This window comes from Cryphonectria parasitica, assembly GCF_011745365.1.
Source record: "Cryphonectria parasitica EP155 unplaced genomic scaffold M406scaffold_5, whole genome shotgun sequence".
In the NCBI taxonomy this organism is placed as follows: domain Eukaryota; kingdom Fungi; phylum Ascomycota; class Sordariomycetes; order Diaporthales; family Cryphonectriaceae; genus Cryphonectria; species Cryphonectria parasitica.
This window is the reverse complement of record NW_024468913.1, coordinates 2180972-2207085: the sequence shown is the minus strand read 5'-3', so window position 1 is coordinate 2207085 and position 26114 is coordinate 2180972. Positions and strand designations below refer to the sequence as shown.

The 26114-nt window shown below is 52.8% G+C and overlaps 9 protein-coding genes across 9 annotated transcripts; 5 read left to right on the top strand and 4 right to left on the bottom strand.

The window, feature by feature from the left end:
• Positions 1 to 1027: 1027 nt before the first annotated feature.
• On the bottom strand, positions 1028 to 2603 carry M406DRAFT_291805 (MFS general substrate transporter; the record flags this gene model as incomplete). Its single annotated transcript, XM_040918990.1, has 2 exons — positions 1028 to 1533; positions 1610 to 2603. The coding sequence occupies 2 exons, from the start codon at positions 2601 to 2603 to the stop codon at positions 1037 to 1039; spliced, it is 1491 nt and encodes a 496-aa protein (XP_040775618.1). The 3' UTR covers positions 1028 to 1036.
• Positions 2604 to 4403: 1800 nt separating this feature from the next.
• On the top strand, positions 4404 to 4951 carry M406DRAFT_330985 (uncharacterized protein; the record flags this gene model as incomplete). The annotated part of the gene is made up of 3 exons (XM_040920584.1): positions 4404 to 4427; positions 4524 to 4627; positions 4711 to 4951. 3 exons carry the CDS (start codon positions 4404 to 4406, stop codon positions 4949 to 4951), a joined length of 369 nt encoding a protein of 122 aa, XP_040775617.1.
• Positions 4952 to 5127: 176 nt separating this feature from the next.
• On the bottom strand, positions 5128 to 7089 carry M406DRAFT_98411 (uncharacterized protein; the record flags this gene model as incomplete). Its single annotated transcript, XM_040926405.1, has 6 exons — positions 5128 to 6111; positions 6189 to 6233; positions 6296 to 6730; positions 6795 to 6922; positions 6992 to 7019; positions 7068 to 7089. The coding sequence occupies 6 exons, from the start codon at positions 7087 to 7089 to the stop codon at positions 5300 to 5302; spliced, it is 1470 nt and encodes a 489-aa protein (XP_040775616.1). The 3' UTR covers positions 5128 to 5299.
• Positions 7090 to 11059: 3970 nt separating this feature from the next.
• On the bottom strand, positions 11060 to 13188 carry M406DRAFT_351830 (FAD/NAD(P)-binding domain-containing protein). Its single transcript, XM_040922651.1, has 3 exons — positions 12695 to 13188; positions 12364 to 12599; positions 11060 to 12307 (listed from the first exon to the last, which is right to left on the bottom strand). The coding sequence occupies exons 1-3, from the start codon at positions 12804 to 12806 to the stop codon at positions 11165 to 11167; spliced, it is 1491 nt and encodes a 496-aa protein (XP_040775615.1). The 5' UTR covers positions 12807 to 13188; the 3' UTR covers positions 11060 to 11164.
• A 430-nt stretch (positions 13189 to 13618) lies between these two features.
• On the top strand, positions 13619 to 15098 carry M406DRAFT_351829 (methionine aminopeptidase; the record flags this gene model as incomplete). Its single annotated transcript, XM_040922650.1, has 5 exons — positions 13619 to 13762; positions 13903 to 13936; positions 13988 to 14304; positions 14373 to 14919; positions 14992 to 15098. 5 exons carry the CDS (start codon positions 13619 to 13621, stop codon positions 15096 to 15098), a joined length of 1149 nt encoding a protein of 382 aa, XP_040775614.1.
• Positions 15099 to 15664: 566 nt separating this feature from the next.
• On the top strand, positions 15665 to 17337 carry M406DRAFT_91311 (uncharacterized protein). Its single transcript, XM_040926199.1, has 4 exons — positions 15665 to 16164; positions 16292 to 16447; positions 16534 to 16600; positions 16675 to 17337. The coding sequence occupies exons 1-4, from the start codon at positions 16064 to 16066 to the stop codon at positions 16765 to 16767; spliced, it is 417 nt and encodes a 138-aa protein (XP_040775613.1). The 5' UTR covers positions 15665 to 16063; the 3' UTR covers positions 16768 to 17337.
• A 469-nt stretch (positions 17338 to 17806) lies between these two features.
• On the top strand, positions 17807 to 19517 carry M406DRAFT_291790 (WD40 repeat-like protein). The gene has a single exon (XM_040918989.1). The coding sequence runs from the start codon at positions 17829 to 17831 to the stop codon at positions 19452 to 19454; it is 1626 nt and encodes a 541-aa protein (XP_040775612.1). The 5' UTR covers positions 17807 to 17828; the 3' UTR covers positions 19455 to 19517.
• A 4435-nt stretch (positions 19518 to 23952) lies between these two features.
• M406DRAFT_243258 (uncharacterized protein) lies at positions 23953 to 24721 on the top strand (the record flags this gene model as incomplete). Its single annotated transcript, XM_040916203.1, has 4 exons — positions 23953 to 24011; positions 24085 to 24132; positions 24197 to 24368; positions 24452 to 24721. Coding segments are annotated over 4 exons (549 nt in total), but the record flags the coding sequence as incomplete, so codon positions are not given.
• A 502-nt stretch (positions 24722 to 25223) lies between these two features.
• M406DRAFT_356612 (uncharacterized protein) lies at positions 25224 to 26081 on the bottom strand. Its single transcript, XM_040923488.1, has 3 exons — positions 26013 to 26081; positions 25754 to 25925; positions 25224 to 25655 (listed from the first exon to the last, which is right to left on the bottom strand). The coding sequence occupies exons 2-3, from the start codon at positions 25893 to 25895 to the stop codon at positions 25510 to 25512; spliced, it is 288 nt and encodes a 95-aa protein (XP_040775610.1). The 5' UTR covers positions 25896 to 25925; positions 26013 to 26081; the 3' UTR covers positions 25224 to 25509.
• Positions 26082 to 26114: the final 33 nt, after the last annotated feature.

Sequence of the window (26114 nt, the reverse complement as noted above, 5' to 3'; positions counted from 1 at the left end):
GAAGCCGCACCATTATCACCGAAATCGAGGCTTGTGCAAATTGCCCTGGACGAGCCGCCGGGTTCTCCGGCGACTATTCTGGATCGATTGCCGGTGTATGAAGGGGATCGGAGTCGCAGCAATGAGCAAGAGCCTGGTGGTGTCGATAATGCTGCGGATGATGCAGGTATGTAATTGCAACAGAATCCGACCAATGCCCTTTGTTTTCGGAAGGCAAATCAGAGGTGGGAAGTTGACTTGAGCTCACAGCCTGCGACGACCACATCAACCGCCAAACATGCAGTGGCGACGACAACGAAGAAGAAGACCGTACCCAACGAACCTGCTCCGCCTCTCCCTCTCAGTGTTACAGCTGCGGACTAGCATGCTCAAAGTCTGGCACGGTTGGCACGCAGCCTCCTTCTCCTCCTCTGGGCGAGAGTAGCCACTGGTTCATAGACGTACACGACGGGCAGACAAGAAAAGTGGCATATGTCTTTTGCTGGCAGTGTGTGGGTTTATTCTTGGAGCAGATGCATAGGCCGCCGCACGCTGGATGTGGACATCTTCCTTTTTTGTCGCTGCCTTCTTGTTGGGGAGAGTGTCGGCGGTAGTTTTGGGATATTTGTTTTATCATGACGAGGGCCACGGGGGGGCTGCCTATTCGACACTATATATCAAGATGCCATAGATACCAATGTTTGGATATAGGAGCAAAGCTTCCAGCGGCGCGTTCGTATGGCAATCAACGAGCTTCAAATCATCACAGTCCATTTCATCACCTACGAGGACGTTGGTATTGGCCACTGACTCACTGGTGAACGACACAATGGGGATGCACAAATACGACTTGACTACCCTATGGTGCCAAAATAGAAATGTTTTGCGGTCTAATGGTATGCTAGTCTATGAAACCACGCTATTTCAGAAAAGACGATTGATGAACGCCTGCTGTGGAAATGCCCGGGACGAGTATGCAACCACCCTTTGTGATGTTGTCATTATTCTCCAAGTTCTGATAATTTCGAAAAAATGTTCTTCATCCACAACACAGCTATCACTCGTCCCGTGTATATTTCGAAGTCTGTCGCCACTTATACCCGTACTTGTACACAAGCAGCGGAATCGGTATCGTGGCCACACTGATAGCGGCAAAAACAGTCATTCCCCAGCCATACCCAAGCCTATCAACCGCAGGCTGAGCAGTCAGAGGCAAAAAGGTACCCATCAGGCAGCGCGTGACAATGAGGGCCGTCACCGAGCTCGCCGAGTAGACGCCAAAGGCATCCACCACGTAGGCCATGACGGGCACGAAGCTGAGCATCAGAAATGTGCCCATGATGGCCACGGTCAGGAGCAGGACCACGACAGGCAGCCGCAGCTGGGTCGACCAGCCGTACAGGAGGACGGTGGTGGGGAACAGGAAGCTTCCCACTATCACGAGGGGGAGGCGGTATTCTGGCTGCCCGATGCCCTTGTGGCTGTCGCGGAGTCGTACGTAGATTCTATCGAGCAAGGTGTTGACGATAACCACGCCAAGGGCAGACCCGACGCCTAAAGTTTTCCACCAATATTAGTAAACGATAACTTTTTGAGGTCTCGGCTTGACGACGGGGAAATGGAGACTTACTGAAGGTGATAAATGCCACACCAGTCGCGGCTGGCGTGAAGTGGTAGATATCCTGCAGAATGCCCGGCAAGGTCGTCGACATGATGTAGAAATAGCTAAAGAGAAACGATCCGTAGAAGGAAAGAATCTGCAGCACAAAGCTGCTCCTCAGCACGACAGTAGGCCGCATAATCGATTCCCAGATGAGCGTCCAGCTGTGCGTCCCCGCCGCGCTGGAGTCATAGACAGTCCTCAGCGCCAGATTGCCCGTCTCCTTCCTCAGACGGGCAGCCTTGCGCCGCAAGATGGGAATCTTGTACGTCTCCCTGAACAGCGTCAGGAACACAACCTCGCACGCTACCGCCAGCGCCACCGCCATCCAGACACACTCCCTCCACCCGGCGGTCTGCGAGATGGCGCCCGCAATGGCCGGCCCGATGGCACCTCCAGTGAGCGGTGCCAGCTGGATGAGGCTCATGGCGGCGCCCCGCTGCTCCGACGGGAACATGTCGCCCACGATAGCCGGGGCCAGCACGTTGGACGCCACCGCGAGACCGGTCAGCGCGCGGCTCACGATGATGACGTCTGTGCTCGGGCTGAGGGCCGTGAGCGCGGTGAAGGCGATGAACAGGGCGTTGGCGGCGTTGATGACGGGGTACCGCCCATACAGCTCCGACAGAGGCGCGATGAAGAGCGGACCGGCTGCCTCGCCGAGTTCCCAGATGGTCACCAGCAGGACGGCGGCCGAGCCGGAGCCGGAACCGTCCGAGTCGCCTCCCTCGAGGTCGTCCACGATGATGTTGGCGATGGGGACGACCGATATGCACGTAAAGGTCACGGTGAAGGCCATGGCGGCCAGGAGGGTGACGATGCCCCATTTATAGGCCGTCGGCCAGTCCATGGGGTTTTCTGCGTCGCCATCGGGGTCGAAGTCCACAATGTCTTTGTTGGGAATCCTGTCGTCTACTAGGACCGCCGTGGCTGCGTCCGAGAGCAGCGGCGAGGTCTCATCCATGGTTGGAGGAGGAGAGAACGGCTGAGTGTTGAGTAATCGGCGCACAGTAAAACTTCCTGGACTTGTCGGCAATTATTGGACCCTTGGGGTTTCGTCTATGAGAGCAAGAAACGAGTAACGTTCTGGCGCGCGAGAAAGAGACGGATGAGGGAGCATAAGAAACTCAAAATTGGCAGACCGCTGCTGGAAGGCAAGAAAATTGATATTTGAAAGCAAATCAACCCGCCCCGATTCTATTATCAGTCAACGCCGACGCCGGATCGACTTTTCGAAAATAATGGGGAGCGGAGAAAGATCCACATACGGCCGCGGCCCGGCCAGCAGTGGAGTGGTGTACCTGCTCACAAGCAGTATATATGTATGCCCGAGATTTATCAGGTGGTCCCTATTCGTTTTGTGAGTCGATACATTATTGACAGCTTAAATGGAATGCAAAAGGGAGTGTGGAGGGAGGGAAAGCGGGTATTTGAGAATAGAGATAGTAATCAAGTACTGGAGAAGTGCATTGAGTATGACCCGAACTTGACTTCAAAACGCCGAGATAGGTAATCACAAGGCGTAACAGGGCGCTACTATTGTGAAATCAAAGTGCTCAGCGGCTTGACATTTGGTGTGGAGCATGACTCCACAAGGTGCTGCAGCTGTATCTAATCAAATGAAATACTATGTAACTGCCATGAGTCCTGTCGTCACTCCCAACTACATTTTACCCCTATACTGACATTATAGGCCTCTTACGCCCTTAATTCTGCAGGAGAGGTCGGCCTTCTTCACGGTGTTAAAGCTGCTTCAAACCCTCATCATATCTTGCGTAAAAGGTTTTGGCATCTACACATCGTATTGAAATTGGCGTTCTTGCTTGGGACATAGTTTCACCCGAGATATATGTATATTCAGTACTCTGTGAGACATGAGGCGCACCATGTGATGCCGGGAGAATGTGCATATGCACCGTCCGTGGCGGGATCGACGATAGTAGCTATCCGCAGAAGGTTTTTTTTTTTTTTTTTGTTTTTTTTTTTTAAAAAAAAAAGAAAAAGAAAAAGAATGAGGGGCCACAAAAACATTTGTCTCGTCCGTCTTGGCTAGGGTTTGGATGTAACAAAAGACATATTGTGCAAAGGCATTCATGGGTTGGTTCCAGGTTGTTGCACTTCCATGTGAGATCATTCCTGTAGTTCGTTCCTATAAGCACGTGATCGCCTGTGACTAACACAAGGGACTTCAGCGTGCTCAGCGTTGTGTATATTGCAGGTCTTGCGTATAACTAGGCTGTCAGCACATTTATAGATGCTTACCTAGATTTCTTCTGTTATGTTTATATACGTGTATGCAAGTGAAGTCGCACGTACATTCGGCACGCAAAGCGTCACCTACATTTCATGTTAACGAGGAATTACAACCAACGGCTCAATGTTAGCAGATATCTGCTAACTTATTAGACATACATGTGACATCCAAGAACTGAGACAGTCTTTTTACATGGATAGTGGGATAATACCTGTACGGCATCTCTCAGCTGGGATGTCAGGGCGAAGAAACAACGGTTTGGGAATGCCAGTCTTCGTAGCGCCACTAGTGCTGAAGATTGAGCAATGTCGACGCATCATAACCAAAACCCCCTTGAATGACCAGCACTGAGTTGTGATGTAATCGCTTTAGCCAGATACAACGTCAAAATTTCCATTTGGAGAGCTCCCTTTTATTTTCTTTGATGCCTCATCACTTGCAGTCAACCTTACCAAAATACTTTGTACGACGAAAACCAGCTTCAACCTTTGACATTTCCAATTTTCCAATATGTTTACCACGAGAACGGCCCTGGTTCGTACAGCGGGTCTTGGGCGCTGTACATCAACTACACTGAGGCCTAGCTGCCCCTGGTTAGTACCATCAGCGCCCACCACCACTGTGCAACAGCGAGCAGGCTACGCAATTCCACCCCACGACAAGAAGGATGATGACCTCGGCGGACCCGGCGGCCAAGAGGCGCCCAACCCAGAGCACAGGAAGAGAACAAACAGGTGAGCATATTCGAAAAGAAACATTGGCTCTTCATTCCCTTCTCACTCCCCCCGGATTTTGTCGCTGACGAGACCATAAACAGGAGTCTTGGTGGCCAGGCTGCCATGATCATCGCGCTGGGCGTGGGCTGCGTCGCCATCTTCAGTACCTTTGCAGCACCGAGACAGATTGCGCAGCACCAGATCGATAATGACACAGTCATAGGCGGGCCGAATTCGAATACGGGAGGGTCGTTGGCCAAGGTGAAGCATCGAGAGGGGACCAAGACGTCGCACCAGCTTCATGACGAGCAGACTGGGTCGAGTGTCTTGGGCAACAAATAGGTGGACCACAGATTATTATTATTGTAAAGGAGAAAACAGAATGGATGTACCCTTGAAGATTGAGGGGCATCGGGTTTCTCAGTTGGTTCAATGATGGATATAAAGTATCTATATTTATGATACAACAACTGATCATCCTTTCCAAAAGGCTTTTGCTTGCAAGTCAGACGAAACTTCATAATTCTGCATTATCATTCAAAGTGACCTCGAGGTAATAATCTGGCTTTATCCACCAAAACTCCTGACACAAAAGTCTACACGTATGAATCGAGTAGGAGTAATACAATCGTTGATCGTTTCTCAGTAGGAAACCTCTCTGGAATCCCTGACGAGGCCTCATACTAGACCTTATGGCCGCCACCTAAAAGCAGGATGCTTCCAGTCCAGATCCGAAGCCTCTTCCGGCGAAAGACCAGCCAGCTCTTCTTCAATACTCCTATTATCCCGCTTCTTGTTGTCCCTCTTCATCCAGATGAGGGTCAAAGTGGTAATAATCAGAACAGAAGAGGACGTGGCGAGGTTCAGGCCGTTGCCAATATGGTAGTCGGGCCCGTCCCAGCTCAGGAAGCTCCAGGTCGAAATCAGTCCTCCGATGTTACCCACCATCACGTTGGTGCCAATCGCACTGCTCCTTGCCGTGTCACTGACAACGTTGGCGCTGACCTGGGCATTCGTAAGGGCACCGAGCATGAAGGCGCCCGACGTGATCAGGAACGTCGCGCCGTAACGAACATGCAGGTTCTCGCTGGCCAGGAACATGATGTACCCGGCCATCACGAGCGGCCCAGAACAAATCATAAATACCTGCCGCCTGTCGAATCTCCAGCTGAGAAGAGGAACCAGAACGGTGAAGAAGGCGCCCACGACATAAGGCGGCACCGTGTAGAGCTGCTGCGTGACGGTCGAGGCGTGCGGGTAGATGGTCTTGACGATGGTGGGCGCAAAGAAGGCCAGGCCCTGGACCGTCACGTTGTTGAGCAGGAAGACGAAGGCGGTCGAGAGGGTGATGGGGTTGAGGATGCCCCGCAGGAGCTTCTTCTTGTCCATCGAGTCGAGGACACGGGTCTGGCCGACGCGCTCGGACTTGACGCGGGCGATGGCGAGGTCTTTTTCCTCCTGGTTGAGCCAGCGTGCTGTTTCGGGTCGGTCCGTGAGGGTGACTGGTCAGGAATAATTTGTCAGTCTACTGACAAGTCCAGGTAAGGCTTTATAATAAGAGTGGCCTGGTGTGGCTTACAAAACGAGATGAGAGACAAGCCTATAGTGATAATCCCCTCGATTGCTGCGTGACAATTACATTAGCACCGTGTCTGCAAGTATTCGATAATTCATTTGAGTTCTCACCGAATATCATCCTCCACGTGTGCAGGCCGCCAAAGTGAGGCAGTCTCAAGATAGCCGAGGCCAGCAAGCCACCAAAGGCGCCAGCTAGCGGTGCCATCACGATGTACAGCGAGAGGCGAAAAGCCAGCTCGCTGCGACGATACCATCTTGATAGATAGTACGCAATACCCGGCATCATGCCAGCCTCGAAAACCCCAAGGACGAACCGCACGCCGGATGCCTGCGCCTGGTTCTTCACAAAGGCGGTGCCCAGCGACGAGATGCCGAAGCCGAGCGCCATCGACGGCAGATACCAGCCCGGCCCGATCCATTTGCATACGATGTTTGAGGGGATCTCGCAGAGAATGTAGCTGATGTAGAATATAGATAAGAGCGCGTTGTAATCGTTCTTTACTAGTCCGAGGTCTTTCTCGAGTCCCGCCAGCCGCGCATTGCCTAGATGTGTGTTAATGATTCCTTGCCGCGCTTTTTCTTTATAAGAGTATAAAGGTGAGCTCACCAATATTGGCACGATCGATGAAACAGAACAGATATAATATAGACACAGTAGGCACGATCATGAAGTCGATCTTGAGTCTCAGCTTGGACTCAACCTTTGGGTCGAAATGCACGAGGGAGTGTCCATATCTAAAGAACAGCATGAGTAAAAAGTACAAGCCGCCTGGGAGTTATAGCAGATAATGATATCCAGCTTACTTGTCTGTCGCAAATTGTCCCCGTTCAGCTGCGGTATGCAGTCCAGTGCCCGTGTCCTGATGCACGTAGCTGACACCCTCGTCCTTCTCAGAGGCCATGCTGCGTGAGTGGGTGGTATTTGATGTGCCAAATATTGTCTTTTCACAACAGAAAGATACAGTAGGTCAAAATGTTCCAGGAAAATGACACAGATCAAAGTGCCACTTGCCCAGTGTCGCGCAGCGGAACCTGATATGGCACCGGTGTCACAGCTGAGGTTGATTATCCCGCCTGAGTAAGTTAGAGTATGGAGAATCGAGTACAAGATTCAGAGGGAGAAAAGAATGAGGAGCTCTCAGGCCTTTTGTAAAATACGGCATTTAAGAGGGGGGCTGAGAACCTTCCGACAGACATCCACTGCAGATGGACGTCGTTCCCGCCTTCGTGCATAGACCGGTACCAGATCTCGGATGCTGCACCCACCTGTGCCCGCTCCCTAGAAGACTTATTTCGAATATAAGGTGCGTTGCCATGGCGAGCTAGGTTCACAATGGTCAGTCCGTGTGACAAGCCATTAGATGTTCTTGGCTTCCCCAACCATGCTGTTTTCAGAAACTTACTGGTTCCCTGTATGCCCCCTATCGAAGTACTACTAACGTACTATATTAGTCGGGTCTCAGCTTGGCATCCACGAGATGCCACACTATGCTCACACCAAAGTCTCATATTCCGGGAAGTCTCTTAGGCTTTTAACCCTGGCGAAGGAGAGAGAAAACCCACGGGGCTTAAATGCCCAGGCACCGAGGCCCATAACATCACAGGGTTCCCCGCATCCCCAGGATTTGCTAGGGGACCAAAATTGAATGCCGTGGGGACAATATGGTTTACTCCAGAGCGAAGGCGATTCATACGAGCAAAAGCAGGCACAACCGGATGTCCCACTCGGATGATGTGCGACACTCGGGTGATGTGGCGGGATGGGGGCCTGGAGCGAGATCTGAGTCGAAGATGGGATGGAGGCTAGCAGGCTCTACTTGATAGCGGTCAGAACGTTTGCATCTATGAATCGGCGATGAAATACTTAGCACTGAACCCGACGTCCTGGTTACGCTAAAATGCTCGAAGTGTGTCTTAGATATCGTACACCTGCATATAGACCATAAATCATGACCTCAACGCCTTGAATCTCTGCTGACCTTTCATATGATCTGCCATCTCAAGAGTAAATTGGTCACTTTCTCCATATTCTTCACACCTTTTATAGGCTTGGAACGACTCATGACCTGGGCCACAAAATGCAATTACTTTTTCGACAGACCGAGCTTCTACTGTGTGCACTCCAATTCCAGACTATCTTTCTCTCCCAGCGTCCACACTCACCAAGGATGCGACCCTTGTACAGCCTTATGTGGCGTGCATAAGTATTCAATAGATACACTAGGTCTGGATTAATTGGGATTCGTTGGCGTCCACAATGTTTGAGTCACCCTCCCAGCAGCGAATCTGGTTTGATCATGCTCATTGGCTTGTCTTCTCGGTATCCATCGCATATATATAAGCTCGGATGATTCCGAAGAACTCATTCATTAATGGGACCATATCAAGCAACCAACTGTGTGAGGATACGAATCTACCTGATTTCTGTGTACAATCAAGTTTGAACAGGAGTTCATGCTCGAATCATTTCTACAAGCTACAACGCATGAGTGGCCATGTGATGTTTCCCAACTTCCTCATGCTGTAATTACCCTAAACCATGAGCTTCTTGCACCCATGCCCTGTCCTGAGACAATGACAACTTGTCATTGGATATGAAAATGAGCAAATTGTTGTTCAGAATGAGAAATGTCAGCCAGAATATTCATGGGATCCAAAGTTATTCCAATGTCCTTACGATAGGTTATTAAATTCGTCTACTGTTTGTCAACGTAATTGATGTACAACTATGAAGCTCATGTGAGGTAGAATAATTTCGTTGTTGATATTGCTGGATCAGAGCCTCTTTTTTTTTCTCTTTCTTTCTCTCCCTCTCTCTTCTTCCATTTTGCTTCCCTCCTGCTTGAGAACGAGAAAGTTGTGAGGCAGATGGGTCCAGAAAGAGTACAAATGTATCCCAGTTCTCTTATCATTTACGTTGGTGATAAATCAGTCAGCGACAACTTAGCGTGAACCAGACATCATAAAAGCTGTATCACATGGACCACCCTGTTTTCTCAATGCGATTCCGTCTCTAAGCAACGAGCTGACACAAGACGAAGACCCTCGGAAGCGTTTCTTTAGCCCAACATAAGCTTGTGTAACTCTAATGTGACCGTCAGACGGCATGATGAGTCAAGTCGGCATGTTCAACGCCCATCTTACATGCGCTATGCATTCAATACGGCTGCGGATCCACTGATAGCTGCCTTTTTCTCTGTTTGCCTATAATTGCGTTTTCAGGCATACAGTAAGCATTTTATCACTTGTCAGCCGTACACACCTTCGCAGGTTCGCCTGACAAGCCTACATAAAGTAATTAATGCCTAATAGTTGATGCCTGCTCTGACCATTCTCTTGGGACCAGTCTCTTTAGTTGGAGTGCCACACTCGTGCGACGTTCGTGCAGCAACAGCCTCGAACTGCGGAAAGACTTGTTAGAGTCACGACGAGGTCCTATAAGCTGAGCACCACGAGTGCAAGGCTCTTCCTCTCCACTTCCCCCTCCGCCCTCCCCTTTATTTTTTTTCTTCCTTTTACTTTGACAGAACTTTCTTGACGCCTATCTTCACGGCGTGGGGGCGATCTCAGATTGCCTGGCGTAGGAGCCGCGACTGAACCACGACAACTCAAGTATCCCACACTTCGCCCTTTATCTCTGGTGCGAATGGCCCAGGCCTGCGATTTGTTGGCAATCTACTTTTTTCTATTTTTCCCTCTTGTGTTTTTCTAGAGGTCACACCCGGCCTGCGAGCGCGAGCACGAATGAACCTACACTAGACTCAGGCCGTCTCCCCAGCCCATCGGGGACTGTCGATCGCGTGGCACAGATTCGCGAGGTTTGGCGGAGGTGCCACCGCTGAAGCTTGCTTCTAGCCGCCAGACCTTTTGTCTTCTTCTTCTTCCTTCTTCTACTTATTTCCTTCAGATCTTCTGGTTCAAAGAGGGCCCAAACGCAAAAGGACTCTGTCGGATTCTCTACATTCACAGAGAAACTTCTTTTGTCCAACGAGCATCGAAACTGGGGAGACTTAGCAATTTGATCGAAACGAATTTGGGAGCCTTTTATACAAAGGTGCAACATCGTCAGTTCGACAAGCCTCAAAATACGCGGCGCAGAAACGCCACGGTATTACGTTGTCCAGAAGGCAACCAGTCGCTCAGAGCAGCTCAAACACCTACACTACGAACCTTGGTATCTCAACCACCAGCACCAGGAAGACCGTCCCCGTGAGAAACGAATCGAGCCTTGAAAGAGGGATATCAGCAGCAGTACGGCTATGGGAGTGAAGTTTCTTCATCTCTTTGTGGTTTTGAACAAATTTTTGTGCTACGAAAAAAGCAGCGACGCCACCTAGATTACACTCGAATAGTCTTCAAGATTCCTCACCTCCCCAACCATCTCGAGAGTATCAAGCGCCTCAATCCGCTGCGAGTGATAGAGTGGCGGCGCTAACTGACAGGCTTGCCACGATGCCTTCAATACACACCCTCAACCGCTTCTTCGTTCTATACCTCCTCATCGCTCTCTCCAGCTTCCTCACCACTGTCTTAGCAGACCACAATACGGACCAAGACGGGAACGGAGGCATGAGCTCTGGGATCCCAACGACAAGCCCCAAGGGCAATGGCGACGAGAACAACAACGGCACTACTACTGCGAGCTCAAATTCAACCAGTCTCCTTGGCGAGCAGCCGATGACGGTGCAATTGGGAGCGGGCTTCGTCGTGGGTTGCGTGACGGGAGTCATTTTATATGCGACAGTGAGGCTGTGTTGTAAGGTCTCGCAGCGGAATCCGGCGGACAGGAGAAGACGGGCATTACTAGATAGAAGTCACGGGGAGACGGTGCCTGCACTGGTGGACGTCTGAGAAGGATAGACACGAGGGTTTGAGAATACAAACACTTTAAATTTTTTTTGGACAGCCTGAAGGCGTCGAGTCTCACTCGAAGGTACTGTGCACACATGCGTCGCCTCGCTTTGGTCTAGCTTCTTCTCACCGTCGAAAAGGGCCAGCCACGGCTTCAAATATAGCGCTCAGACCCGTCTCAGCCACCTTCCGGTACCTAACCCAAACCACAGCGGCGCCCACCAAGGCCGGCAGTCCCACCGCGCCAAAGAATGTCCTCATCAGCATCTTGCCCTGATGTTCGCTCCGTGCGATGACCTCAGAGTAACGCTCATTGCTGAAGGACACGCGGCTGTATTTCGTCTGCCAGCCCAGGCTGGGCAGGTACTTGCTTAAGCTCTCCTCGAGGAACTTTCGCAGCCTGTAGGCGGGGGACAGGACGCTGGCGCGCATCTCGGTGTAGTTTTGTAAGGCGAGGTCGTTGATGCTGTGCGCATCCGGCACGCGGTGGGCGGTATACTCGTCCAGTGCCTTGGCCCAGTCTGTGGCGGGAAACCTGTCGAGGAAGGTGAACAGGGTGCGGACGTCTTCCAGCCCTGCGTTCATGCCTTGGCCATAGAAGGGCACCATGGCGTGTGCTGCGTCGCCGAGGAGCACGACGGAGGAGGAGAAGTGGTGTGGCTTGCACTTGATCGTAATAAGGGGCAGGTGTGGGTTCCCCTCGAAGGACGCGATCAGCTCCTCGGGCGGGATGAGGGCCGTGACCCCCGGGAAGTGCTGGTCGAAGAAGGATGGAATATTGGTCGGGTTGCTCTCCAGGTAGGCGTACTGCTGGCCTGGGGCGAACAGCGTGCATGTAAAGGTACCGTCCTCGCTCGGGATGGCGATGAACATGAACTCCTTGCCGGGCCAGATGTGTAGGTGGTTGGGCGAGATCTTGAACTGACTCATGGGGTCTACGTTTTGGTGGCCCTCCTTGGGCTGGATCTGGAATTCGCACCACAGTGTGTCGATGTATCGCTGCTCATAGTCCATACGCGTGTACTTCATCATGTGGTAGCGCACCGCAGAGTGGGCGCCGTCCGCGCCGAGCATGAGGTCAAAGTCAATCTCGATTTCCTGGGGCCTGCCGTCGGATCTTGTCCCGTTGCGCTTCTCAAACCAGGCCTTGCGCCTGCGGAAATCGGCACCCGTGAGCTTGTGGTTGAAGAACAACTTGACGTTGGGCATGGCCTCGAGAACATCAAGAAGGCGTTTGTTCAGCCCGCCCCGGTCGACGGCGAATATCGTCTGGTGGTGCCAATCAGCAGGGAATCCTCGAGCATGCCTTACTAAGGAGCACTCACTCGGCCATGGACGTCGTAGTCCTGTGACTCCTCATATAGATCTCCATCCGCTTTCCTGCCGTGGATCATGCGCCCCCTCATGGGTATTGTGGCCGCCAGGACATAATCAAGCAGCTTGCGCTCTCCCTCTGGCGTGTTTGGCTCGGCATGCTCCATAGCGGTTATGCCTCGTACTGAGAGAGCCAGGTTGATGGACTTTGTGAAATTGAGCGGAACAGTGGAAGGGTCTCTCAGATCTGTAGGGTGTTCGTTAGAGCCCCATTGTAAAGGACAATCTCCTGAGACATATCCATGAAGAGAGTGGTTCAGGTGCTGAGCAACGACGACGTACCATTTCGCAGTTCGTAAATCTCAACGTCATGACCTCTTTGAGCAGCATAAAGAGCGGCCAAGGACCCAACTGGGCCAGCGCCGACGACGACAACTTTTGTACTCGAAGACATGATTATTATTACTTAGTGGTTCATGAAAAGATCATTGCTCTAGAAGAGAGATGAAGATTTGCTCTTTCCTTGAATCAATTAATATGGGAAGGAAGTCCGATTTAGGATCTCGTGGTGATGAGGCGGAAGTCCGGAAGAGCGGAACTTTGATAAGTCGGAACGAGGCTCTGATTACTAGGGTCAGTGACCTTGCAAGACCGGACTAACTGACGCTTCAACAAACCTAGGAAAGTGATAAGATAAAAGGTTCATATCAGGTCATATGAAAGAAAGAGAAGATCTTTTGCAGCTTGGGTGTTTTCTGGAGCATACAGGTTCCAGCATCCATATAAGAAACATGCCCCGTGGCTTTGAAGGCATTTCCTGGTCAGAGGCACTCTTGTCTTCCTCCGTTCTTTTACTTGTGGCGTTACAGCGTAAGGATTAGGCCTGGCCCTAAGTCGGCTACAGCCGGTTGACCCTGCTGACATGGCTATGCATCTAGACATGGCACCACTCTACGAACGGCACATGCAGACAGAGTCAGTGGCTTAGGTAAGACATCAGGGGTCCGGACCCCCAAAGCCATGTCTGTCATAGTAAATCCCTGCAGGCAACTTTTGTAGAACGCCCTGTTGGTTCCTGATCAGCGCATATTGTCGACAAGACAAAATCTTGATGATTTCAGTGACCAGGCAGACGGCCCCTCATCACTGTGTCACTCGGACCTTCCGGATAGATACTTTGCTCTATTTTGATCCAACTTGTTTATGCGAAGCTTTGAATCTCATACAACCAAGAAAAAAACTTACAATCTCCGAAACCCCACGACCATGGCTGAAGAACCTCCTACCAAGCGCAAGTGCCTCGGTGCTGACTGCAGTAATGATGCTGGGTCTCTGCAATGCCCTACATGCTTGAAGCTTGGGATCAAGGACAGCTATTTCTGCTCCCAGGACTGTTTCAAGAAGAACTGGGTCAGTCCTCGTGTCTCCTCCTGTGCCCTGCCTCTGTCATCCTCACCATGGACCTTCTCTGCTCTAGAGACACCAGCAACATTACTTTGTGACCCTGTGTGCTACCGAGTGTGTTACTGACAGACAATGGCATCTTACAGGGAAACCACAAGTCAATGCACAAGCAGGAGAACAGTATTTTTCACGACCTCTTCCCACCAAAGATAGTATCTAAACCTGATCCAGAAACCGGCGATTACAACCCCTTCCCGACCTTCTCATACACCGGCCCCCTGCGCCCCGTTTATCCCCTCTCCGAAAGACGCAAGGTTCCCGACACCATTCCTCACCCAGATTATGCGCGGGACGGCATACCCAAGCTTGGACGTTCCATAGTCAACAGGCATAAGGTCGAGCAGCTGGACAAGAAGGCACAGGATGCCATGCGCAAGGTCTGCCGGTTGGCGAGAGAGGTCCTTGATATCGCGGCCGCTGCTCTGAAGCCTGGAATCACCACGGATGAGATCGACAAGATTGTGCACGAGGAGTGTATCAAGCGCGATGTGAGTGTTGCAGGCAGGCAAGCCAGTAGGCAGGGAGAGCAGACCAGACCAAACTGACGCGCTACTAGTCCTACCCCTCGCCGCTGAACTACAACATGTTCCCCAAATCAGTGTGTACCTCTGTGAACGAGGTCATCTGCCATGGTATTCCTGATCGGTACGTTTTGAAGGACGGGGACATCGTCAACCTAGACGTCACGCTCTATCACAAGGGCTACCACGGAGACCTGAACGAGACATATTATGTGGGCGACAAGGCCAAGGCAGACCCGGACACGGTGCGCGTGGTCGAGACGGCACGCGAGTGCTTGGAGGAGGCTATCAAGCTGGTCAAGCCAGGTACACTCTACCGCGAGTTTGGCAATGTGATCGAGAGGCACGCCAAGGACAAGAACTGCAGCGTCATCCGCACTTATGTCGGCCATGGTATCAACACCATCTTCCACTGCCCGCCCAACATCCCGCACTACGCCAAGAACAAGGCTGTCGGCGAGTGCAAGCCCGGTCAGACCTTCACCATCGAGCCCATGATCGCGCTCGGCAAGTACCGTGATGTGACATGGCCGGACAACTGGACCAGCACGACCGTGGATGGAAAGAAGACAGCGCAGTTCGGTAAGCTTTCTTTCTCCCACCCCCTGTCTCACATCTGCGTAGAAGATGAAAGATACTAACAAGCGCTCACAGAGCACACCCTGCTCGTGACTGAGGATGGCGTCGAGGTCTTGACAGCACGTCAACCAGATTCCCCTGGAGGTCCTATAGCATTGCCCGAGCCAGCAGCGGCTGCATGAGACTGACGAGACATGTGTGATGAAAGGGTTTTGGACTCATTGTTGTCCCGAGTCCATGAGGTCGAATGTTATCTTGTGGCACAGAATCAAGCGATTCCTCTTGCCTGCCTGGTAGGCATTAATTTCAGCTCAGCGCACTTATGTGGTAGTATGCAAGACTTGAAGAGAAAGAAGGATAAAAAATCAAGATGAACGAATCTAAGAAGTGATGTCACGCATTTTTCAGGATGTTTTCTGTAGCTGTATCGCAGTGTCATGTGTTAGGCCCAGAACATGGAGTGGTAAGCTGGTAAATGGCTTGGCTGCTGGGGAGCTCGCGCCACAGCGATTGCCAGCCACTGGTTACTAAAACCTGCGGAGCTCTACGATTGGGTACAGTGTGAGTCCCAGGGGTGGGGGCCCTGACACCATACCAAAGTGCTGCCGCTCGGCAAGGTTCCAAGGCTGTAGCGGCAAAGCGGATACGGCCTATCAAGAATGGCAAGGAATAGCAAGCACTTTTGGCCTACGTCGACGCTGGGGCGAGCGGAGGGAGAGGAGACTTAGGCTGCTGAGCCGCTTTCATCATCCTGCCCGCCTTCTAGAGCTGTTGTTACTGCTGCCACTGCTCTTCTCCTCCTCAACACAACGTCACCAGATAAAACCTGCCACCTACACCAAGCTTTTCGAGGACACGTCTCGCGAGACTTCCCGTTGCCACCGCCTTACCAAGGACTCGCTATCAAACTGTTCTATTCCCGACCTCTGCAAGCTCACGCGCGTACCCGAGGCCAGAAAAAACTTCGGTGGCCCCCCAGTCTCTGTTTACGTCTGATCTTTGCACCTTGACAGCTGCACGAATCATCATCGTCGTCTCGAGAGCTGAAGCTTCAGGCGCAACCGGGCCAAGAAGGAGTAGTCGAGGGTATAGCTTTGAAAACGCCAGCTAGAATAGCATTGTCAAGCGACAACAGACAACCGCCAAGATGTCTGGAGAGGCGTGGCTATTCCTCTTCGCGGTGTTGATAAATGCCGTCAACTTGTTTCTGCAGGTCTTCTTCACCATCATGTACAGCGATCTGGAATGGTATGTTGCGCCCTGGTCCCCGTGTCTGACTGCCTTGAGAGAAGCTTCTGCTACTCTCTCTGCGGTGCTTGTGCTGTGTTGTGTCGTGTCGTCATGGCTAGTAGCTGATCCGCATTATTCACTATAGCGACTACATCAACCCCATCGATCTCTGCAACCGCCTGAACACCTATATCATCCCCGAGGCTGCCGTACACGGCTTTCTGACCTTCCTGTTCCTCATCAACGGATACTGGCTGCCGCTGATCCTCAACCTCCCGCTGTTGGCGTGGAACGTCAAGAAGTACGTCATGGTGGTCTCCAATCTGAGCTTTCCGGTGGTACAGGTGAAAAACGAAATGGAGTCGAGTGCTGACGCGCCTGGGATAGGATCGTTGAGAATACACACCTGCTCGACGCGACCGAGATTTTCCGGAAGCTCAACGTGCACAAGAAGGTAAGACAGTGGACGCCCACACCGAACGTTTCTTCAGAAACAGGGCTAGAAAAAGGCTGACACGCGAGGCACAGGAATCCTTTTTCAAGCTCGGCTTCCACCTGGTCATGTTCTTCTTCTACCTCTACAGCATGATCGTCGCCTTGATCAAGGACGAGACGAACTAGATGGTCGTCTTGGAGCTGCGCCAGGTCGTGCATACTTATCGCGTTCATTCTTGCTGCGGGCGATGAAATATAATTGCCTGTCCAAGAGAACGCGCGTGGGCACTCTGGTGCTCGAGGCGAAGTCTCATTCTCTCGCATCGTCCAGGCGGGAATCAATAGGCGAGAGTCCCTCATGCCAGGCGGAAGAGGGACAGAAATGGTGTTTGGGGTACGGGAGGGAGAAAAAGAGGGGGGGACTAGCCGCCACATAGTGGCCATACTCGTGAGCTGAAATTACATGCAAGCTGGGGAGAGGTGGCACTCAGTATTGTGGGATGACGCCCGCCAACGTCGCTACGATCATTCCTATATTGTCTATGAGAGGCGGTGGGAAACGCATCATGCCTGCTTATTCTTGATTTGTTTTTGGTGGGTTTGGAAAGAGGAGTCAAGGAAACCTCGAGGCGCAGGCGAGATTTTGATGGATGGCTAGTCGATTTTGACTTGTCATACTACTGCAAATACCTCTACCCAATTTCTCATTTTGATACCCTCTCCGCCTAGAAATGAGAAAGAAAGTGTAGAACTGCGAGCGTTGGATGTAGTCTTGTCGAGGCATGAATCTTTTGGCGCACGGCACGAGTTTCTAGGTGGCGGATTGTGAGGAGCTCTTCCAGTGTTTCTATCTAACCTGGCGCAGTAAGTTGTGGAAAGTAGAATGGTGATCCCGGGAATCAAGGAGAACCAGAGAAGAAAAGAAAAACCACTATGGAGAGTGACAAAAGATTTGATGCTATAAACGGTTGAGAATTCCATACACACAGTCGCCTGGAGGTTACCTTTTGCCTGCTGCTGGTGTTATAAAAATTGACTTAGATAAGCAAACTATTGGACCGAACTACTGCATTTGCAGTGGATAGAACTTGCCTGCCGCTGTGCGACTGTCGCAACCCAGCACTTTCAACTTTCTGAACAAGTCAAACACATGCCGAACTTCTCAAGCATAAGAATAACAGTGTCGCCCCGAGGTCTCGTGCCTGTCATTTCTCCATTCATCATACTCGATACGTGATTCTGCAAAAATGGCAGACTTCGGCGCCTATCCGCCAAACATGGCGCCGCAGGACGCCCTCATCGTCCGCGAACAAGCCGCCCCCGAACACGCCGTCGTACAATATACAGGCGAAGACCTCGCGCGGCCCAAGGCCGGACCCGTGAACCCCTTCCGCGACGACTCCAACACAACATCCTTGCAGCAGGATGGCTCGTCATCCCTCAAGCGCAAGAACGTCCTCACCGGCTTCGCGACCGAGACATACCTGAGCGAGCATACCTTCCGCGCAAAACACCGGGCCGTGGAGCGCGGGGGCGGGCCGCAGAGGGAGGCGATGAGCGGTAAGGAGCTCAAAGACGAGGCGGCTGCGAACAGGCGGCGGAGGGAAGGAAAAGGGAGCGCGCTCGTTGCGGACGGCGACGGGGCGTACCAGGGACCTTGGGCCAAGTATAAGCGGGCGGAGTATGAGGAGGTGGATGACGAGGCGGAGCTGGGGAGCGATGAGGAGTACGAGGTGGTATACGAGGACGAGGAGGGGGACGACATCGTGGAGAGCGGCACGGTGCTGTCTGCGCCGGCAGGGGCTCTGGCAAGACGGAAAGAGGTCGAAGAGATGGGCGACGAGACGACGACGTTCCACGGGGAGAACGAGTTCGATTACCAGGGGAGGACGTATATGCATGTCCCACAGGATCTGGACATCGACCTTCGGAAGGAAGTGGGCAGCGTCACGAATTACATACCGAAGAAGATGGTGCACACGTGGAAACATCACACGAAGGCTGTCACGTCGCTGCGATTCTTCCCCTACAGTGGGCATTTACTGCTATCTGGCTCGGCGGACACGACCATCAAGATCTGGGACGTCTACCACCAGAGGGAACTCCTGCGGACATACTCGGGCCATTCCAAGTCGATAGCAGACCTCGCCTTCAACCACGACGGCACGCGCTTCCTGTCGGCATCGTATGACCGACAGATGAAGCTGTGGGATACCGAGACGGGCAAATGCATCAGCAAGTTCAGCACGGGCAGCACGCCGCACTGCATCGTGTTCAATCCGACACCAGAGCATGGTCATGAGTTCCTGGCGGGCATGCACGACAAGAAGATTGTCCAGTTTGACACGCGCGGGGGCAACGAGACGGTGCAGGAGTACGACCACCATCTGGCAGCCATCAACACCATCACGTTCACAAAGGCTGGCGACCGGTTCATGACGACAAGTGACGACAAATCGCTGCGCGCGTGGGACTACAACATCCCTGTGCCTATCAAGTACATCGCCGAGACGTACATGTTCCCGATGACGCGCAGCGCAATGCACCCCTCGGGTAAATCTGTCGCGTACCAGAGCAGCGACAACCAGATCGTGGTGTACAACGCGAACGACAAATTCCGCCAGAACAGGAAGAAGAGTTATCGTGGGCACAACAATGCCGGCACGGCGATTGACATCGATATCAGCCCCGACGGGCAGTTTCTCGCCAGTGGCGACACGGCCGGGTACCTGGTGTTCTGGGATTGGAAAACATGCAAGATGTACCATAAGATTGATACCAAGGACCCCGTCACGTGCGTCAAGTGGCACCCGCAGGAGACGTCTAAGGTGGTATCGGCTGGGTCGGACGGTGTTATTCGGTATTGGGATTAAGGGTAGCGAAAGGGGCTTGAAGCCTAAATTTCAAAATGGATTCTAGGGTGTTTTAACCGCATGAAACGACCTTCGTCTTTGACTTTTCTCTCCTTCTATTGTCAGCTTCAACCTTTTTCGTCTGGCACGCAAGATGGCAGGCGCGTATGGTCAAGCTCAGGCTGTGAAACAAGAGGACAACTCGACGACCACTCGCAAAGGTGTCTCTGTACGGTATCTAGGTGGCTGAACATGTGACAGTAACAATAGTTTCTCTCTCCGGCACTCGGATGATTGGGTACTTTAAGGTTCCCGGCCAATTTCCAAGTGCTAACGGAGGTGCGGTTGGTCGAGAGTCCTGCCTACCATCAAGAAAGGTAGCAGCCAAACCTGCGACAGGGCGTCATCTTGGCAGCGGAACCCTTGAGGAGGGTCAGAACATGGCAATGCAACCTTTACCCCCTTCCCCTCCCTCCCAAACCCAGCGCTCCCGGAAGCTCTCGAGGGCCCACACACGGACTGGCCCGCATTAAGAACCAGCCGCTGCGGGCAAACGGCACATGTTAGATTAAGGGGACCTCCAACGGGAAAAGAAAAGAGAGAAAGAAGAAAAGAGCCAACAAAATGGTCCAGATTTTGGTTCCAAGAATAGGACTGGGAAATGATTGGGCTTTGATTTCCCTCCTACAAGGGTCGCCACTCTTCCTTACAACGAGATCGTCCCGCTGCTCTGGTGCAGCCCTAGCACGTCCCCCAGGGGAGTTTGGGTAAGACGGGAACAGTGCCTAGGAGTGTCCAGATTGGGATTATGGAGCCGTTGGATTCGAAGTGTAGACTTGGTAATTTCACACTACTGATTTAGTGCAACAGGACAGGGTGTGGCTGCCGCAAGGGGGACGGGCGGGGGGGGCGGGGCGGAAGGTCAGGAGGAATATACCATAGTACGGATTGGGGAGCAACAGCATTTTTGAAGGGTTCATCCATGGACTTAGTTGTCAGCTGTCATCTCGCCAAAAGAGCTATTCGCTGATGGAAAATGGGAAGGAGTGGTAATGGCCTGCCTGGCTCCTGCCTGGCTCCTTCCTGCCTGGTTCATGTTGTTACTGGGAAAGTGTGGGCAGGAAGGAGCAATCTCAATAAAGGTCTACAAGGCCTTATGAGGGAAATTTTCAGGGTCAGGTTACTATGACTATAGTGCCTCTTCATCATCATCAGTAAGAATGAATTTGTTATTTCACTGAACCAGTGATCTTGTGTCCAAAAGGCGACAGTGAGGGACAGCCTGACTAGGTTGCAGGTTACCCTACTCATTGGGACGCCCATCCCCCTTTCGCATGCTCTTCATGTTCCACCGTATACGTCGAAGCGGTCTGGCTTTTGCCATTCCGGAAGTACTGGAGTACCTAGAGTATGGTTTGGAGGGGGAGGGATCGGCCTCGGCATGAGACGGCGCACTGAGGATGGGGTCCGTCTGCCGGCTCATCTCAAGGAGTCCCATCTTTTTGATCAGGCAGAGGAATTACCACAACGGTATATTCTGGTTGTTTGGGTAGTAGTACTATGGTAGTGTGGACGGGTCGTTCCCCACCAAGCCAGCAGGAGAGGGCAGACACGTCAATATCATACGGCAAGTACTTGTGGCTCCAGTTTCTTCAGGCGCCCACTCTTGCCTCTCTCTCCTGCAGCAGGCATGCTGTGACAGGAAAACAACCCCAGGACCCATTACTTAGCGACCCGTCATCCTCCTCTCTGCTGCTGGCTGGATTCCAAACCCAACCAACAAAACCGCCACCGTCAACCCCCTTGCGCTTTCTCACAGTAATACTAATAACCTTTTGAGGAGGGTATTCCTTCTTTCCGGCCCCCCGGGCGGGTCCACCCAATGAATTCCGCACCTCGTCAGTTGACATTAGCACCACAGCGCCCGCTGCACCCGACTTGTCGACGAGGGAGGGGTGGTGTGTGTGTATGTGACACTGTGGGATGCATCCCCTGGTCATTCTGAATTTCCTGTTGCATAACGAGGATTTGACGCCCAAATTCTTTCCACTCACTGACCTTGGGACTTGGGACTTGCTACACTGGATCTGAGAGGCACCGAGGCAAACTTCTCCACCTCTCTTCGACAGAGTATCATCGTCTTCCGCATGCAGCTGAAAGTAACCTATCCCTTCCTGAATTCTGAGAGCCTCATCCCACCGAGCCCTTTTGTGCCGCAAGTTGGGGGTCATCGTCTTGTGCACACGAGCCTAGGAAAAAAGAAGGGACACGCGACCAGCCCCCAAGATTCGGCTAAAGAAAAGCGCCCGCAGTGAATATACACATACCAAACCAGCCCATCTCGAGATAGGAGCGGGAGCAGGAGAAAAAAAAAGGCCAAGAAGAGGGAAAGGAAAGAAAAGAAAAGGATCTTTATGAAGAAAAGGCTATAGAAGCGGCGCCTCATGGTCTCCCCACGAAGTACCGCCTCCCGCCTCTCATCCGGGCCACAATGGAATCTGCAGCCGACGACACCGCCGCCGCTGCTGCGGGCGGCAGCGATGCCCATCCGAGCAACAGAAACAGCGCGACGGCAACAAGGCCGGTGTCCATAATCGGGTCGGCATGCCAGGCTCTCATCTCGACGGTGCAGAAGATTTCGGCAGACGTGACCAATTTCGTACGGCGGTGCCGCTCGTCGAGGGCGGACCTCGCGCCCGTCACGCGCGAGCTGTCGGAGCTACTGATGGTGCTGCAGCTGCTGGACGACTACGACATGCAGAACGCCCTCGGGAGCAGAAGAAGGCCTGCCATCCCCGACGAGTTGCAGACGCACCTGCGACCTGTCCTGACCAATTGCATCGGGGTGGTTCTTAGGATTGACGCCGTGCTGCGCCGCCATGCCGAGGCCGAGGGGGCCAGCAGCCCGAGGTGGACGGTGGAAGGGCGGAACGAGGTGAGCGAGCTGTCAAAGTCGCTGGGCGTGCATCGCAGCCTGATGGGCCTCGTATCAGACCTCATCGCCGTCCTGGTCTCAAGGAGGAAATCGCGGTTCAGGGACGACGGTGGCGACCAGCTGCAGATCTCACAAGTGCTGGACGAACTGCAGGTTCTCGGGTCGTCCATTCGGATTAGCTACAGCAACGCGACGCTGGCGCGCGAGCACTTTGCCTTGCAGGTCCACCTCGGCCAGATTATCACGTACGCCGAGAAGCTCGCCAGGACAGAGGTCTGGGAAGATGCCGTCAAGGCGCTCGATGCGGCGCATGATTCCTCGGGACCCGACCTGGTCATAGGACGTGAGGTGCGGAGCTCTGTCCCTGTGCCTGCGCCACTGAGACGGAACCTCTCGGGCGAGGTGGGCTACGACTACGACCATGACGCGGTGGGGGATAGTACTAGTGGTGTTGCGGCGATTCCCAACAGGGGCTTGGAGAATCTCCTTCCCATGGGGCCGCCGCCGCCGTCGTCCTCCGATGCCAACAGGCCGGCAAGTATGTTGTTCACGCCAAATAGAACGCCAGAGCCGGATGCATCGACGGACGGGAGGGCGCCTGCGACAGGCTTTTTCGTGATGGACGGGTTCCTCAATTCGGACCATGGCAACAATGCTACCATCTCGCCCACACAGTTTGCCAGTCAGGAACCACAACAGTTCAGCAGAAGTGCCTCGTCACGTAGACGGCAGATGGGATCAAGCGCCAGTTCTCGACAGACACCGTCCTATCGAAACTCTGAAGAAAACGAACCAAGACCGGCCCGGCCATCAGTAAATGGACACCTTCTCAATCTCAATAATTCTGGATACCCCCCAGCACCATCACCATCACATCAAGAGCGAAGGCCAGATCGACCCAGCACATCAGGCCTCGAGGTCGCCATACACAACGAGAAGGAGGTGACTGCGGATGATTGCGAAGAAGGGGGAGAGATCTCAGAGGAGGCCCTGGCGTTTGCGCAGGTGCCTGTGCACGTCCTGGGACGCCTATCTGTGAACCTCGTCGGACATGTCTACACCAACAGTTCACCACGGGGCGAAGGTTCGGACCAGGCCAGCTTCATCCAGTCCCTCTCCACCATCAAGACCACCGAGGGCGACGACGCAGACTACGAAGACATAGCATCCAACAACGGCACCAACGACACGGGCAGCCTGCGCGACGGGACCCTGCAATTCCCGCAGGTCGATGTGTCCAAGCTGCCGCCTCCGTCCGCGTCGCAACCCTCGTCTGCGTCTCACGTCACGTCGCCGCCGCTGTCTGAGTCTCATCCTTTGTATAAATCCTCGTCGCTTCCCGCCTCACATCGAACAACCGAATCTACACTTACGTCAAGCACACAGCCCTCGCCAAGCACCCGATCCAACCCCCAGTTCGTCTCCAGCGTCCGGCCACCGCCGACCGACAGCGGCAGCAGCAACAGCAACCATGGCTTGCCAGAAATGCAGTCTCTGTCGACCATGGACACACAAAATTTTGTGATACAGAAGCCACTGCCCAAAGCGCCGATCGTATATATACCCAAATTCCCAGGACCATTTATCAAAAAGAAGGCGGTAGTGGTTGGGAACTTTAGCTGCGGCAAGACTTGCATGATCACGTAGGGCCAATTCTATCCCCGTGAAGGGGGCTGTTCGTGCTCGTCTATGACAGGAGCTGACTCAAATGTGTAGGCGGATGGCTAAAGGACACTATCCAAAGGTATGTTGCTTTACCCTTTGGTGCAGTCCTGATACTGGTCGCTAACGAGTGAATCATTCTCCAGGGCAAAACCGACAAATGTAGCATCACCGAAACCGTCCGGATCGCAGTCGACGAGGAGCCCATGGAGCTATCCCTCTGGGACATCCGCGGGATTGACTACGACCCGACGTGGCTCAACGATGCTCACGTGGCCCTGGTTTGCTTCAGCGTCAACATCGGCTCCACGGATTCCAAGGGGAAGCATCTCGGACGCGTAAGTTTAAGGAGATCCTCCCCCTTCCATTTTCTCTTTTTATTGGCTCCTCGGTTGACCCAAGCTTTTATTGTGTGCTGCAGTGGGTAGCAGAAGTCAACCGCAACTGCCCCGGCGCAGCGATCCTCCTCGTCGGCCTCAAAGCCGACATCCGTTTCCACGCGCGGTCGGTCGAAAAGCTCCGCCGCAGCGGGAAAGCCCTCGTCACCCCGGAGCAGGGCGAGCAGTTCCGCGAAAATATCGGCGCATCACGGTACTTGGAGTGCTCGGCGCGGACGGGCGACGGCGTGCTCGAGGTGCTGGGGGAGACGGCAAGGGTGGCTATGCAGATTAACAAGGACAGCCGGAAGAAAGGTCAACGGCCGCTTTCCAGGATTGGGAAGTTTTTTGGGCTGAATGGTGGGAGTAGTGGGAGGAAGTCTGAGGATCATGCTTAAGCGGGCTGTTTTTGGAGATGCGGAAAGACTGAACGAGATTCGCATCATATCTTCTGGTGCACGGTTGCATTTATTCATGTTTATATCCATATACCTCAGCATAGCTTCGGTGTGGTAATATCGGCGGCAGCATGTGTATCTACGAATGGAAGGGTGTCTGGTGGGTGAAAAGAAGAAGGGAGAAGGTAAATTGCTTCTGAGCTAATCAACAAAAAGATACCATGGATGTGTTGTCGACATGTGTGGTCAGACAGAGGCTTGAGGGAATTGACAATGATATCGCATTCAAAGCACGCTCGCTCTTCATTGAATACTAAGGACGTTGTACAGTACTCTTCCACTTCTCTTCTGATTTTCTTCTCCTTGACTATCCTCACTCATCATGATACCTAATTTCAATCTTTATTTGGTTGGAAGGCTTGGAAAACAGCATGTTCTCGCTAGTTCTTTTATACATGTCCATTCCTGCTGCATTATGGAATGCTGCTCAGCGAGCACGTTGTGCAGGCCACCATTATCACCACCCACCTCCAACTCAATCCAGGCTAACCTCCCTCGGAAGAAGCAACTGGTTCACTCAGTGTCGTCGCATATCCCAGGCACGATCTAGTGCATCCGTCTCAGTCACTCAGACCTAACAAGTAAAATGCCGCGTGTGGTGCTTTCTCTCTCCCTCTGTACCTCGCTCTATCCTCTCTCCGCACTCAAGCCACAATCGCATCCACCAGCCTCCCGGCCAGGTCAACACCTGCCCCGACGATTGCCTGGTTGGCTGTGGATCTGGCGGCAGCAGTCACGAGGGACTGCTTCATAGTGTCGCCGGCCCATTCGAGGAAAATCCTGCCGAGGCCTGTGGAGAAGAAAGATATGCATCAGTTTCAAGAGCCCGGTCGGGGGGGGGGGAGGGGGGGAGAATATGTAGCAATTGATCGGAGGATTCTGACTTACGAAGGCCGACGTCGTGTAATAATAGCACCTGAGTGTCCGGCGCATTCGAGGTCGACGATGAAGCACCAGTGTTCACAAAGTCCTTCGCCACAGCCAGCTGCATGGACTGATCAGCCACCATCACCTCAGCCTTTTCCACCATTGCTGGCTCTTGTGGTAACGGCAGTTCTCTCTATTTTTTTATATCATGATTCACACAAATTGTCAGAAATGTACCAATTCCTCATCTTGCTTGCTGGACTCCACGTGGTCGACTCACTGGTAAATTCAAATGAACACCCTCCAGCTTGTTGTTATCGTTCTCGTCATTAAAAGTCAGCAGCCGAACTGACTCGTTATGCTTCTCCTGAAGCAACCTATA

Bases quoted from the DNA above. Each gene is read 5' to 3' on its own strand.
- M406DRAFT_351830 (XM_040922651.1), bottom strand. From the start codon at position 12,806: ATGTCTTCGAGTACAAAAGTTGTCGTCGTCGGCGCTGGCCCAGTTGGG. The intron at 12,600-12,694 runs GTACGTCGTCGT...AACACCCTACAG, and splicing joins GATTTACGAACTGCGAAATG to ATCTGAGAGACCCTTCCACT. The intron at 12,308-12,363 runs GTGAGTGCTCCT...TGGCACCACCAG, and splicing joins ACTACGACGTCCATGGCCGA to ACGATATTCGCCGTCGACCG.
- M406DRAFT_91311 (XM_040926199.1), top strand. From the start codon at position 16,064: ATGTCTGGAGAGGCGTGGCTATTCCTCTTCGCGGTGTTGATAAATGCC. The intron at 16,165-16,291 runs GTATGTTGCGCC...TATTCACTATAG, and splicing joins ATGTACAGCGATCTGGAATG to CGACTACATCAACCCCATCG. The intron at 16,601-16,674 runs GTAAGACAGTGG...CGCGAGGCACAG, and splicing joins AGCTCAACGTGCACAAGAAG to GAATCCTTTTTCAAGCTCGG.
- M406DRAFT_291790 (XM_040918989.1), top strand. From the start codon at position 17,829: ATGGCAGACTTCGGCGCCTATCCGCCAAACATGGCGCCGCAGGACGCC.
- M406DRAFT_356612 (XM_040923488.1), bottom strand. From the start codon at position 25,895: ATGGTGGAAAAGGCTGAGGTGATGGTGGCTGATCAGTCCATGCAGCTG. The intron at 25,656-25,753 runs GTAAGTCAGAAT...TCTTCTCCACAG, and splicing joins ATTACACGACGTCGGCCTTC to GCCTCGGCAGGATTTTCCTC.